A 14,955-nucleotide genomic window follows, 5' to 3' on the forward strand; every position below is an offset into this window, starting at 1 on the left:
TTCTTCACATTGACACACCAGCAGAACCCTCTGTAAAACCACCTGAGGAATGCTTATGTATGTATATATACAGTGCACAGTACACCCCCTCTGAAACTTCTGAAAGTCAGTAATTAGTCACTTACTTAGAAGACATGTTAGGGTTCTTTAGAGATATAATGTTCCAGCAAGTCTGCTTAATCAATTACCATGTCAAAATTATTCAGGAAAATAAGATTTTCTTATCAAGGTGATAAAATGTTGTGTAGCAAAAATGAGTACACCCTCCTAAAAGTTACTAAATAAAACTACATCAAAATTTTCTGGTGTAAGTTTAAGGCAATGTTTGATCAACAGGTAAGTATGTTGAACCAAAACATTTAAAGAGTAGTAATTTCTTGACAGTTAAAAGTGTTATATTAGCACAAAAGAGGACAGTGGTACAAGAGGATTACCAAATCATTGTTTTAAGTATGAAAATATAGCAAAAGTAACACAGAAATTCAAAAACAATGGACTTGTGACAAGGCCCCTGAAATAATCAGGCCTTCATTTTAAGCTTTCATTTAGTGATGAGGGATTTTTTTGCTAGACAAAGAGCAGGAGAAATACCAAGTGAGTGTCTCAGAGCCAGCAAATGCTTTGAAAAGAGTGACTGTTTATCTCACAGAGTAAGATGCAGCCTGCAGAAATGACATGCATGGTTGTTGTTCTCACTGGAACTACCTACTGTAGCAAAAGCACAATAAAGTCAGTTAGCCATTTCCAAAGCCCATATTTACAAAATATAGATTCTGGGAATCAATTCTCTGGTCTCATGAGACCAAATCAATCATTTTGGATCTAACAGCATCCAAAATGTTATGGTGTTGCTAGAGGAGGAGTACAGTGAGAAGTGCCTGGTTCCCTGGATGTAGGAGTGCTGAAGGTGTGAGGGAGTTGTGCTTTATCAATGCTGTCATGAATTCCCACACCACTGTGTAATTTAATACACAAACTTGAAATAGAACATGTTACCCTTTCCTCATTCCCTGCATTGTTGGGCATTTTTTCAACATGACAATGATGATATGCATTCTCCCAAGGTGACCTTCTGTGAACATGTATTGCACTCAATCTTAACACTCTTGAGCGCCTGTGGGGGATTCTGTAGAGACGAGTTGAGCGAGACGAGTTAAGCAACATTCCCCATTAAAGATCAGGGCATTTAAGAAGCTCATCATCCCGGAGATAAACAGATGTGACAATTTGTCATGAACTTGTACACTCCGTGCCAAGAAGGGCCAGAGCAGTATATTCAAAATTATGGAGGGCATACTAAGTACTAGAATATTATACATTTGTTCAATGAAATCTAGGGTGTACTCATTTCTGCAATCCTTAATTTAAACAAAATTGACTTATTTTATGGCTATTAATGACATATATTTCTCAGTTTTTATTATGTATATGTTTAATACATTTTAGTTTTGCCATCTTTCCATGAATTGTATTAGTGATCATAAAGAAAATACATCTTTTGTATTTGTTCAGAGGGGGTGTACTCATTTATGCTGTGCACTGTATATATGAGTACACCCTATATTTAATTCAACAAATATATATATATATATATATATATATATATATATATATATATATATATGTATAGTATTATTTATTTATTTTTCTTTCTTGTTGGCACTATGGTTACTATTAACTTCTATTATAAAAAACAAACTGAAACAAATACAAAATAAGAATTGTTTATTGCATATTATAGATACATTTTAATACATACACTTGCATGCACTTGGAAAAAAGCTAGTAATGGGCTAAATAACAATGAATACATAGAAAAAATGTTATAATTCATAAGCAACATGAATAAACCATTTAAATACAATAGGCTATACAAGAAAAGACATCTCAACAAAAAGCATGGAAACACAAATATGTTCAATGTAATAAATCAATGTAAAAAAAAAAAAAAAAATGGCAATAATCTTGACAGCACTAATTTAAAAAAAAAACATCTGACGTCACTGTTTCCAGGTCCAAAAGCTCTATCAGATGCCAGAAGCAAACAATAAACTGTGCTAATATACACTCAGTGTGTTGTTATACTACTGAAGAATCATGAATCTTTATCTCCATATACCGAAATCTCAAGCCTACTTCGGACACCAGCAGATTTTGGTAACAAAATATGATGCTTCTATGCTTTTGTTTATAATACATAATACATATACAGAGAGAGTATATGTATTAGAAGTAATAATACCAGTTGGACCCAACATGTGTCAACACATTTAAAAAAGCTTTAATTGCCTTTAATTATTAAACTATGAACTACTGTATTAAATATAAGCCCGGTGACTTAAAAGGTAAAAAACACAAATATGTATCATTCATATTTTATAAATCATCAAACAGCCTTTAGGCCTAATTCAAATACCCAATTCATATCCATAATTGTGCAAACAAATTCACTCAATCCACACTGTGAAAGTTTTTACCAGTTGCTTGACCTAATCACATAGAAAAATATCAAGGAAGAAGGTTATAAGTTAAGAATGATATCTAGAGAAAAAAAAAAAGATTAGGATCATAAAACAGGAGTCTAAATTTATTTAGCACAAAAAAATAAAAAATAAAGTAAAAATAGATTCCATCATGCCTCAAAAATGTTTAAGTATGTAACCAAACTGCTTTTGTAGCCCTGGATGATGAAACATACAGTATTAAGGTTTTTTTAGCAAAACTTTGACAATGCATCCTCAACCTGCTTGTTTGCCAGCTTCATTTTGATATTGGACCAACTTTCTGGAATAAGTAGCAAAAAATAATAATAATAACTTACACTTACATTAAATTTAAATATAACTGAGATATGTTATTGACAGGTTTCATGGGATTCAACATAATTTCTCTTGTTTCTATTTGCATGAGGTATTGAGGAAATGCAAAAGCAATTAGCCATACTCATCACTCATCCAGAAGTGTCTCAGGTTTCTCGTATTCAAATAATCTAAAGTCTGTTTCATAAAGATTGTACAGTTTTCTCCTGTCAGCTATGGAAATGTTTGCAAACCAGTCTCGCTCCCAGTCTACTGATGTCCTATCCTTGTACCCGGGGGGAAAGTGAATATATTTTTCCAGCCCAAGAATCTTCAACAAATGTTCTGTATCCTCATCAAGAGTTTCCATCTTCCCAACAAAATCATAGTCAATTTGACATGGATGGCAGAGTCTGTAAATCTGCTGCCAGTGTTCATTGAATGGATTCTTCTTCTCAGTCTGTGGATCTAACAGGTACTGAATAAAGTGAGTAAAGGACAGTCTGATGCCTGCGGTGAAGGCCTCTTGAGCAGAGTCAGGGGTGTTTGAAATATTTGCATAACGCTGAAGCATTGTGGACCCAAAGTGTCTGTAGAAATCCTTATTTGGCCTAGCAAACTTGTCCCGGAAAGCAGAAATAAGTCGTACAAAAGGATCCCGTACAAAAAGAAACTTAGTGTAATTCTTTAGTTTTTGATGCATTAAAGGACTTGAGAAATTACCAAAGAGGCTCCGAAAGTTGTTAAACGTCAGATGCAGAGAAGTATTGTGGGATAATGCTGGTGGTACGTCAAGAGGATCCAGATATGGAGTTCCATTTGGTGCCTTCAGGTTCTGGCTGAGCACAATCATTACTCGTTTCCAGTTGGTACATGCTACCTTCGGTACAAAACAGTAAATAACACCATGATGATCATCCACAATGAGATGATCCAAGGCTTTGTTCGGAATCTGGTCAAATGTGATTAATTTCTCTGTAAAATTCAGGCTGCTATTGGCCGAGCAAAGCTCTCTTATAACATGTCTACGATGCGCTTGACGCAGTTTGAGGTGTGTGAGATCTTGTGATGAAGCCGTGTGTAGGGAAAAAGTCCCATCTCTCATCTCATCCCAGAAAATTATTATGAAGAATGTGACAAATACTGTTCCCACAAGAAAGAAACACTGGAGCAGCCTCTGCATTCCCATATTCGCTGGACGTCTATACCAGTTTCTCAAAAGAGATTGAATGCTAAATATTATCGTCTCTGGAATGAATCAAGTTGGGAATTCTGGAGAAAAACACAAAAAGGACTGTTGAATTTTGCATTTACAATCTGCTACCAGAAAATATGACTCATCATATAAACTCAATGTGAACGTAACATAAACGCTGATATTTCCGTCAGACTACATTCTTTTTAAATGACTTTGATCGTGAGATGGTCCATCTGGTTTAAAACAGCATTCTTCATGCTTCATGTTCAACGATCTTTTTAGCAACAAGTAAACTTACTAAGATTTCAGCCAGACTGTGAATGCATTTATAATACACAGAATTCATGCAGCACTTTAAAATGTTCATAATTCAGAACTAGCCTTTATAATTAGGCAAGAGTGATTTGTAAAAAAAAAAAAAAAAAAACCGGAAATGTTTTAGTAGCTAACATATGGCAAAAAAGAAAGAAAAAAAGAACATTAAATCCAGCATGTTAATTTTCTGTATATCTGCGTCTGGCATTCGCCAAAACGTAAAATAGTTATGAACTGCCATGGGATAACGCGCTACTAGCCTATCTATTCAAAGTGAAGATTCGGCATAATTATTTACTTTGGCTATCAGTAACGCATTATCAACTAAGTTCCCCCAACAAACACCTGTTTAACCAGACTCGCGCTTTTTTAGTCGTTCATGTTTTCAGTTTTTTAGAGCTTGTTAAATTGTAGTGTTATGTCAAAACGTAGTAATGCTAAGTAATAGATGTCCTGAAAGTGATACACGCCTAAATTACCGCATAAACAACATAGGCTACCATAGCCTACTGGGTTCACCCCAAAATGATAAATCAATCTTTACTCACCTTCAATAAGCCTAGTATCTGCTCATCCTATAGTTGTTCAAATGGCGTATGTCCTTCTTTCTCCACATAAGGAGGAGTCGTGTTTGTATCGAGTTTTCATTTAGTTTCTCAGAAAGGTGCGCTTGTGTACTTTACGGGCGAGCCAGAGTAAACTGCTGCTCTCACTCTCCTGAACGCGCTTTTAATAGGTTAGATATAGGCATATTTGAATATATATATATATATATATATATATATATATATATATATATATAAGTATATTATTTATATACAGTATAGTATTTCCAGGAAATTAATTCAGAACTGCAGAAGATCGAACATTTAAATGCATTTGTTGAATCCTGTTAAACTAAAAGTTGAATAATAATAATAATTCCTTACATTTATATAGCGCTTTTCTGGGTAGCCTACTCAAAGCGCTTTACATATGGAAGTGGGAATCTCCTCAGCCACCACCAATGTGCAGCATCCTCCTGGATGATGCGACGGCAGCCACATTGCGCCAGAACGCTCACCACACACCAGCTTATTGGTGGAGAGGAGACAGAGTGATGAAGCCAATCAGTATATGGGGATGATTAGGAAGCCATGATGGACAGAGGCCAATGGGCAAAGGTGGCCAGGATGTCGGGGTTACACCCCTACTCTTTTCGAAGGACATCCTGGGATTTTTAACGGCCACAGAGAGTCAGCTCCCTCTTCTGGCCTCACTAACACCTCTTCCAGCAGCAACCTAGTTTTCCCAGGAGGTCTCCCATCCAGGTACTAACCAGGCTTAGCTTCAGTGGGCAACCATCTTGGGCTACAGGGTGATATGGCTGCTGGCCAGAAGAATTTTCTTTTACAAAAATGCATTCATGTCACATGTCAGAATCATCAAATACACTCTAGTCCATATATAAATCTATAAGCAAACAAATTATCTAAATCTGTGTACAGAAAAACAGAAGAAAAAAATGAAACAGGTTTTTATCGTTAGCTAGAAAAACGACACCTGAACCAAAAGGTATCCCTGGATTTGGGGGCCCCAGACAAAATATTGCAATGGGGCACTATACTATTGCACATATTTACCTGGATCATCCTTGAGGTTAATTTCTCTGTTGTGATGCCAGAGTTGTGTCCATTTTTCTACATTTTTCATCTAGCCACATAGCCTAATGGCTTTTATTCTTGTTTTAGACCCCGAAATAGCAACAGTAGGCTATATGGTGAAATCGGAAAAAATACATGGAACTCTCCGAGCTGTGTGGTGGCTACAATTATTTTTATTTATTTTAACTACAAATTTGAGGGAAAATTGAGTGCCTGTGTTAAAGTGACTGCGCATGCGTTCTCTACTTGGGTCATTCACAGAAAAGAGAGAGAGCAAAACAATAAAAAATATAATACACACTGTTGCTCAATATTTAGTTTTAGCTTCAGATGAATGATATTTTCATTTGCTACAAACAGGATACACCAGAAGCACGTTCAACACAAACACGCATGGTTGTCACGCTGATCGCGCATTTTTAGGGGGCCCTTGGCTTTTGGGGGCCCAAGGTGGTCATCTACCTTTGCCTAATGGGCCTAAAGTCTGAGAAGGGCCTGAGAAGAAAACTTGAAAGTGCCTTAACATCAGAAAAGGAAAGGTAAAGTCATCATCTTCCTAATTTTTCCTAAGAAAGAAAAAGTCTAATTTATTTAGAATTTTTAAAATTATTTTAGATGATTTAAAATTTAACTTTGGTCTCATTTTTTTCTCTCAAAAATTTGTTCAAATTCGTAGGCTAACTGAATGTGACAAGAAACATTAACAGCCATTTTCAACATACTACTACTATCAAAAAGCATTCATTTAGGTGTCAATGAAAATTTGGTTTTAATTTTACATAATTGTTTTTACTGCCAATTTTAAAGTGTTTTAATGGGTTTCCCTTTACATATTTATATGCGTTTTTCATAACTTGCAGTTTCTTTTCTTAATGTTTTTAATTCCATTAACTATAGAAAACCGGCAGTGCACCTTGCATAAACCATTGTAATTATTGGTTTATGCAATAATAAAGATTATGGAAATTTTGGGGGGTTTAAGAATGCACTGACAGGGGCCCCTTCACAAAGTTTTGCTTAGGGACCCCAGAAGTGTAGGATCGGCACTGAGTGGGGGAGTTTAAAATAAACTCTAAAATGAACCAGCAACCAGTGAAGTGATGCTAAAATTGGGCTAAACTAAAGACAATGAAACATTCATCCATTATTTGATAAAAGGAAAAGGAATTAAATAATTAAAAGGATTTAAGGGAATAATGTAAAAGAACTTGAATTTATTGTAAAGTAGAATAATGCATTTAAACTATTTACAAATAATATTTTTAAATTTAAAATATGCACACAATCGCTCTTAATCAGCTGTATGCCTTATGCTCTGGCGCCATCTAGCTGTCAGAAAAACTAAAACACGCAGCCGAATCGGCTTTCTAAATGCGCGATTTACTAACGAATTACAGCATGATAAATAATAATAATAATAATAATAATAATAATATGCTCTGTTGTTTAAACCAAATTTTTGGGTCAAATATGGACAAACCCAATCATTTCGGTTACATATTTTAATTAACGGTTGGGTTTGTCCATTTTGACCCAAATCAACAACCCAGCATTTTTTAGAGTGAAGAAGGCTTAGGTAAACATAGGTAAATACATAAATAATTCTCTGTATGAGCTAATTTTAGATTAATGGGCTTTGTTTTTAAAGTACCCGAGTACCACAACCGCGTGCAATACTGAACATGAATGTTTAGCCTATTTCTTATAAACCACGCATAAGAACGTTTTGATTATTGATGTGTAACACAAACCGAAAGTTACATTTCATCATGGGGCATTTCTGTGGAGACCTGGACTGGAGTTATTGCTTTACGACATGCTTATGAATATATTGCTTTGTCAAGACTAAATAAGAAATTAAAATATTTCAAAAATACATACTTTCTTCGTTCTTGGCACTTTTTATCTGTTCCAGAAGTTTCGTTTTGCAGCCATAGCCATGTCAAGACGCCTGTTATTAGGCCTATCTCCCGCACTACATGATGTAGTTGAATAAAAATATTTAATTGAATAAATATAAATCATTATAAAATATTTCCACATGACTCCGCCAATGTTTAGTAAAAAAAAAAGAAAGAAAGAATGAAAGAAAGAGAACGGAGAAGAAAAAAAAGGAAAAAAAGAGAGAAAGACTCTAATTGTATATATGATAATGATTGGTAGAAAGGAGAGGAAGGAGATAAGGGTACTTGTATACTAGATATACATGTAATTCAGGGCTTTAAAGTCCTTCATATAGATCATACAGCAGCAGTTCAAAGTAACTCAAATTAATTGCCAAAAACATACGTATATATACATACGCATACATACACACACATATACATATATATGTCCACATACATACATGCATATATACATATATAAATAGACATATACAAATACATATGTACATACACATACATACACATAACTACACATACCTATATATGCAATCATATAGTTTTATACACACCTATACCTAATGATAGGAAGATGAATAATACAATAACAATAACACTACACTATAAAAAAATTCTGTAGTTTTTACAAAATAATTTTGGCAGCTGCGGTTGCCAGAATAATTTTGTAAAAAATACAAAAAAACTGTAAACACATTTACAGAACAAACTGTACATTTTACAGTATAAAACTGTAATTTACAAACAAGAAAATTTGAATGTAAACTAATAAATTCAATGCAATAAAACAATGCACACTACTATTAAAATCTGTTTTGTAAATTATTAACTGTAAATTATACATTGATTTGTTCTTTTTTACTTCTAAAAATTGTAAAAATTTACAGCATTTTACTGTGAAAATTACATAAAATGTCTGGTAATAGCTTTTACAGTTTTTCCCTGTATATAGTACTGGAACTTACTGTTAACCCATTTACAATTTTTTTCCATAGCGTTTTTACAATATTTTACCGTTAAAATCACATTCATTTTTTACAGTGTATAATATACTAAAGTAAAGTGCAACACAATACCAAAGAATATATCAAATGTCTTAATGTTTTACAATTCCTGAAGTATTAATATCGATTATAAGTTTATTTAAAGGGTATTCACTAATATTGATACATACAAAATGATTTATGATGTAAAGCACATTGGTCAGCTGTTGCCGTATAAATCGTGCTATAAACTTTGACTTTTGACTTTTAGGTTTAATAAAAGGATATGTGCCCATTACCACAATGACACCGCACCTCCCTACTCCTTGAATAAGACGGATATATAGGCCTGCCCTACAGTATTTTTTCCACTATGTCATTGAATCATAGAATGACTTGATCCATATGGATCCAAGATCCATAAAGGTACTAAAAACATATTTAAAACAGTTCATGTGAGTACAGTGGTTTTACCTTAATATTATAAAGCGACGAGAATACTTTTTGTGCGCCAAAAAAACTAAATAACGACTTTTCAACAATATAGTGATGGGCTGATTTCAAAACACTGCTTCGGAGCTTTGCGAATCGAATCAGTGACTCGGATCTCCTTTCAAACGGCTAAACTGCTGAAATCACGTGACTTTGGCGCTCCGAGTGATTCGATTCGCAAAGCTCCGAAATCGGCCCTTCACTATATTGTTGAAAAGTCGTTATTTTGTTTTTTTGGCGCACAAAAATAATCTCGTCGCTTTATAATATTAAGATAGAACTACTGAACTCACATGAACTGTTTTAAATATGTTTTTAGTACCTTTATGGATCTTGAGAGAGGAAATTGCTGCGAATGCAGGCCTCACTGAGCCATCGGATTTAATAAAAAATATCTTAATTTGTGTTCCGAAGATGAATGAAGGTTTTACGGGTGTGGAACGACATGAGGGTGAGTAATAAATGACATTATTTTCATTTTTGGGTGAACTAACCCTTTAAGAGTAATTGTATGCATATTTTAAAAGTAAAATTATTTGCAAATAGTTCAAATGCGTTCTTTTACTAGTTTTTATTTTTTTATTTTTTTATTTAAAGACATGTGTGCCCATTACAAGATAGGCAGCGCATCTCCATCCCCCTTGAACGCATACAAGCGGACCAAGCGCCACGCCTACCCTGCTCTCTGATAGGCCTATTCAATTACGCACATCCTATTCTCTCCTGAGTCCTGAGAGTCATCTGAAAGTGAAAGTACGCAACGCTTGCACTGTTATTTTTCGCTTAATAAATAGATATTGTAGGTAAGTGCCGATTTTTCTGTTTTGCGAGTCCGAAAAGGCAGTTGACTCAGTTTGGTTTTTGAGTGTTTCGACCCCAAGGGAGGAAATCTCTCATTTTTTTTTACACACACAGGATTTGCCGAAACATGTCCAGAGGGCTACGCAATCTGAGTGAGTGCTTTCTGCCGGACAAATCCGGTGCGCGGAAGAGGAGCCGCGAGATTGATGCCATGCTGAAACGAGACCGGCAAGTGGGGACTATGATCTTACTGTTCGGCTCGGAAAAGAGCGGAAAAGCAACTTTCCTTAAACAAATGCGTATTGTTAAGGGAGCCGAGTTCAACCATGAAGAGCTGCTTGAATTCAGAGAAGCAATTTACGACAACATTATACGGGTGGGTTATACGGATAGATCAGAGGACAGCTGTAAACAATTCTGCAGATTCGAAAACAATCGACTGTTCGATTCCATACAGGTGTTGTGCCCATGCATGATTGTGTTGAATAGACCCTTTTCACAGACTGTGATGACGCGTTTTAACGGTCATCAAATATCGTAAATCCTGCAAAGTTATATTTATTTATTTATTTTTTAAATGTAGGCTACTATATTAGTATTATATTACCGTTGCATCAAATTACAAAAAAAAAAACAAAAAACGCTGCTGTGAAGATGTTACAGTGGCTATTAATGACGGTAAAAAAAAAAAAAAAAAAAAAAAAAATTATCTTGACTCCCGTTATCAATCGCTCTCTATTTTTTCCCTCGTTTTGAAATGAAAGCACTATTGTGGAGTTTTTATTTTGCTATTTGTGCAAATGGAAACACAAAAATATATATTTAATCATTCACCGCTATCAACCTGTTTCCGCGGGGCGCTACTGTTAAAAATAACGTCGGTACAACTTCCGGTGAGGCGGCGGAAGTAGCATACCAATGGTATTTTGTGTGCTAAATAGCGAAGAGACTAAGTGTTTTTCGGATCATTGTTTACTTTGTAAAGTTGCAAACCTTTATGAGAGATGTCGTTATGGCACTCAGGGACAACATTTCAGTTTAGTACATTAGTTAATAATATCACAATACAATAAACAGTTTCGTGCCCTTAATTGTCCTTTACTTTACTGACCTTCCACAAAAGTGCTGCTGCATGACTACAAGAGCATCCTGTCACTGATGCTAGCACCAAAGCCTTATGATGTGATGTTTTACTCCTACTGGTGTCGTGCGTGCCAGAGCCAGTCGCGTTTCCACTGTCATATATGCGATGCTAAAGGCTACTTACGTTTATGGAAAATACCAGAGACCGCTTGAGGAACGTAGACAATTCTTATATGATTATAATCGCGTATTTATTTGGTTTAATGTTTTATCTGTCTCTTCCCTGTGCCTTTGTTGATACCGGACAAATGCATACGCATATTTTTCACAGATTCACACACTTCGGTTAACTCGTATAACTCATAACTCCTGTTTTCCTCTCATGAGCTCCATCTGTTGCTCTGGCTGAAAGGATCAGGATAGATAGACGGGAGAGATCGCACAAACGTCCTCGGATTGCAATCATCGCATAATTTAGAGGAAAATTAATAGAAATGCTCAGAAAAGTGACGTAAACATAGGGTATGTTATCAATATATTTCTAAATGTGTAAGCCTTTGTGTGTATGTAATCAGTTAGATTTAGCATGATTGATGTGCACTCCTGACATAAATTAATAAATTACTGTTACTGTAACATTTTTTTTATTGTAAAACATTGTTCAGATATTGATGCTGGAATCTTAAATCTTTAAGTAAAAGCCAAACGTTCGCAAGTTTGGATCGCTAAATCTAGAATGACTGTCAACTGTTGAATGATTGAGTGTCACGTCCAGCTTGTTTACTTCTAACCGGAAGACACTCCCACTTTTGACGCAAGGCCTCATGGGGCATAGGAAACTTGTGGATAATATTTTACCCAACTATGATGACTTCCGCTTCTGAGAAACCGGAAATGTGAAAAGGGTCTATTTTGACCCCTGCCAGATTATTGGGGGATTGAGTCATTCACGACCAAAAAGGTTATAGGCATATGTTTCCGTAATACAGGCTCTGTACTGTGAGTCACTTTGGGTTGCTAAATAATGAAATGTAAATGTAATAGTACCATGGTATTTTTGGAATGGAATAGGCTTACCACAGTACATGAATATGGTAATCATTCAGTACTATGGCTATGGTTGCCAACTTCAGGAAAAGAAAGTAAGGGACAGAATAAGGCACACATTCAAAATATTTGTACTGTGCCACACAGTAATTTCAGTATCTGTGGTTAAGTCTGTGTAAAGCAGTTGTGGCCTAATGATTAGAGAGTCGGACTTGTACACCGAAGGTCGTGGGTTTGAATCTCAATACTGGCAGGAAATTCTGAGTATGGGACACTTGGCCACAAGTCACGGCACTTTCAAAAGATGTAGCCTAAAGGTTCTCGCACATAAACGTATTTTGGATCATGTTAAGTCAACCAAATTTCAGAATTTTTGATTTTGTTAACTTTTTTTTTTCTGAAGAATGACAAACATAAATAAAGAAGAAAGCCAAAATATTAACCTTTTTACACGTAAGTTGTGTGACAGATGCATCGCTTTTATTCTCTTTTTCCTTTTTATTCAAAATATTCACAAACTGGCCAAATCGGTGCCCTAAGCAGAACTGTATTGTTGTGCCCCCCAACCCCCTCCACAAATGCATTACCATATTAGTTTTTTTTTTTATTTAATTTTTTTATAAAAATAGACCTAAGTGAACAACAGTCTTTAAAATGACTTAAAATACATAGGCTATATAATAACAATGAGGCAGTAATAAATGTTTCAATGAAAGTAACAAAAGCAAGTTATTTATTTTTTTTTTTTTACAACACTGTCAAAATACATAATGTAAACAATCAATTTACGTACATTATGTATTATATCAAATGCCTTCCCCCAGGGAGTTAGTGCCGTACGCAAACTGCGTACTCTGCATATAGGGAGCGGCGGTACTGGGCCCAATATAAGTGACTTCCCAGCTAATACGGGACAGTTGGCAACCCTCAGTTGGCACTTATCAAACCTTGGTATTACCATCCGAGTCATGGTACGGCTACGGCTGCAGAGATTGCATTATGATAAACTGAAAATCCTTTTTCTGACATGTCTCTCTGTTTGTTTTATAGGGTATGAGAGTGTTGGTTCAAGAAAGAAAGAAACTGGGCATTCCTTGGCAAAACTCAGCCAATGAGATGCACGAGATGTTAATTGAATCTTTTGAGTGGAGAAAGAACTTTGAGCCCAGTGCATTTCAACCTTATGTTAGCGCTATTGATTCTCTCTGGAAGGATTCTGGGATTCAAGAAGCTCATCGCAGCAGGACCGACTTTGAGCTGGTAAGCGTTTTATGGAGCATATATCTACATGCACCTATCTATAACACAAAAAACAGAGGTGCTTTGCAGAATATTCATGCGGCTCTGTCATACAACCAAAGCTACAGCAGATGGATGGATTTTCTTTGAATAATGACTTCCTTTTTGCTCCCACTTTGAATATAGCCATCAAGTCTTGTGAACTGCTTTTGAAGCTTGACAGTAAATGGTCACTATATGCTTTTGTTGTATGAAAGACAACAAAGTAGATATTCTGTCTAATGTCATCTTTTGTGTGCTCAATGAAAGAAAGTTTAGAATACTTTTCCAATGATTACCCATAAGGATGCCAAAAAAATTACATGTTCATCTTTTCTGTTTTTATGCAGTATGAATCAGTAAAGTACTACTTTGACAACATTCATCGTATTGGCCAACTGGTGAGTAGTTGAGTAAATCACAAGTATTTGCTGAGGTGATGTTAAATGCTAGCACATATTTAGATTAAGTAAAAGGACATCTATTATTATTATTTACGTTTTAAGTTACATTAAGCTTCAAAGCTTAATGAATCATTTGTTTCGAATCAGTGGTTCGGAGTGCGTATCAAACTGCCAGAGTCACGTGAACTATTGAAGTTTCAAAACACTTATGACGTAACAAAGCCTCGTTTAATGAAATCATGAGACTTTGGTGCTCTGAACCACTGATTCGAAACAAATGACCAATAAAACATCAAAGTTTATTCCTTTTTCTTTTTTGACTGACACACTCTCTTTACTTACAGAACTACTTGCCACACAATCAGGACATTCTTTATACACACAAATATCGGAGCATAAAAAAGCATTATTTTGTTCTCCGTGATAGCCCTTTCCTTGTTGCAGAATGGGGTTTGAGAGAACCTTTGTCTCGGATATTTCGTATCAAGCATCCAATCCTCTATATTATTGGATCCAGTGATTATGACCGAATTTGTAACGAGTACAACTGCCTGGTTCAGTCATTGTATATATTTACGTCCCTCTACAATAAAAATATGTTCCTCAACGACATCATCATCCTCTTCTTTAACAAAATGGACCTGCTGGCAGAAAAAGTACAGACTGCAGATATCCGGAAGCATTTTCCTGAGTTCCAAGGTGATCCTCACAGGCTGGAGGATGTGCAGGAATTCTTGATTCAAAGTTTTAAAGAGAGGACAGGGAATTACAGCAGGCCGGTTTTCTATCACATGATCACTGCAGTGGACATAGACAATTTTCGTGATGTGTTCAAGACTGTTGAAGACACAATAATGCGCAGGAACCTCAACGGATTTCCTATCCTGTAAGACAGGGTTTCCCAAAAGGAGGTTTATGAGTTGCTGAAAAGCAAATGAATCACAATATATGACAAAAATAATTGCAATATAAACATTTGGCCAAGTTGTGCAGCCCTTTTTTTTTTTTTTTT

At 35.5% G+C, this 14,955-nt stretch overlaps 2 protein-coding genes across 5 annotated transcripts; one reads left to right on the top strand and one right to left on the bottom strand.

The window, feature by feature from the left end:
* Positions 1–1,710: 1,710 nt before the first annotated feature.
* On the bottom strand, positions 1,711–13,305 carry LOC127511269 (carbohydrate sulfotransferase 12-like). Of its 3 annotated transcripts, none has more exons than XM_051892161.1 (2): positions 11,243–13,305; positions 1,711–4,070 (listed from the first exon to the last, which is right to left on the bottom strand). In XM_051892161.1, the coding sequence occupies exon 2, from the start codon at positions 3,985–3,987 to the stop codon at positions 2,947–2,949; it is 1,041 nt and encodes a 346-aa protein (XP_051748121.1). In that variant the 5' UTR covers positions 3,988–4,070; positions 11,243–13,305; the 3' UTR covers positions 1,711–2,946. The 3 variants fall into 3 exon arrangements, with proteins under 3 accessions (XP_051748121.1, XP_051748186.1, XP_051748044.1); XM_051892226.1 differs by lacking the exon at positions 11,243–13,305 and adding an exon at positions 5,241–5,325; XM_051892084.1 differs by lacking the exon at positions 11,243–13,305 and adding an exon at positions 4,860–5,006.
* LOC127511189 (guanine nucleotide-binding protein subunit alpha-12) lies at positions 9,974–14,955 on the top strand. 2 transcript variants are annotated; one of them, XM_051891939.1, is made up of 5 exons: positions 9,974–10,133; positions 10,246–10,507; positions 13,312–13,521; positions 13,890–13,940; positions 14,288–14,955. In XM_051891939.1, the coding sequence occupies exons 2-5, from the start codon at positions 10,259–10,261 to the stop codon at positions 14,831–14,833; spliced, it is 1,056 nt and encodes a 351-aa protein (XP_051747899.1). In that variant the 5' UTR covers positions 9,974–10,133; positions 10,246–10,258; the 3' UTR covers positions 14,834–14,955. The 2 variants fall into 2 exon arrangements, with proteins under 2 accessions (XP_051747899.1, XP_051747976.1); XM_051892016.1 differs by having other exon boundaries at positions 10,046–10,129.

Source organism: Ctenopharyngodon idella, chromosome 1 (genome assembly GCF_019924925.1).
Source record: "Ctenopharyngodon idella isolate HZGC_01 chromosome 1, HZGC01, whole genome shotgun sequence".
In the NCBI taxonomy this organism is placed as follows: Eukaryota; Metazoa; Chordata; class Actinopteri; order Cypriniformes; family Xenocyprididae; genus Ctenopharyngodon; species Ctenopharyngodon idella.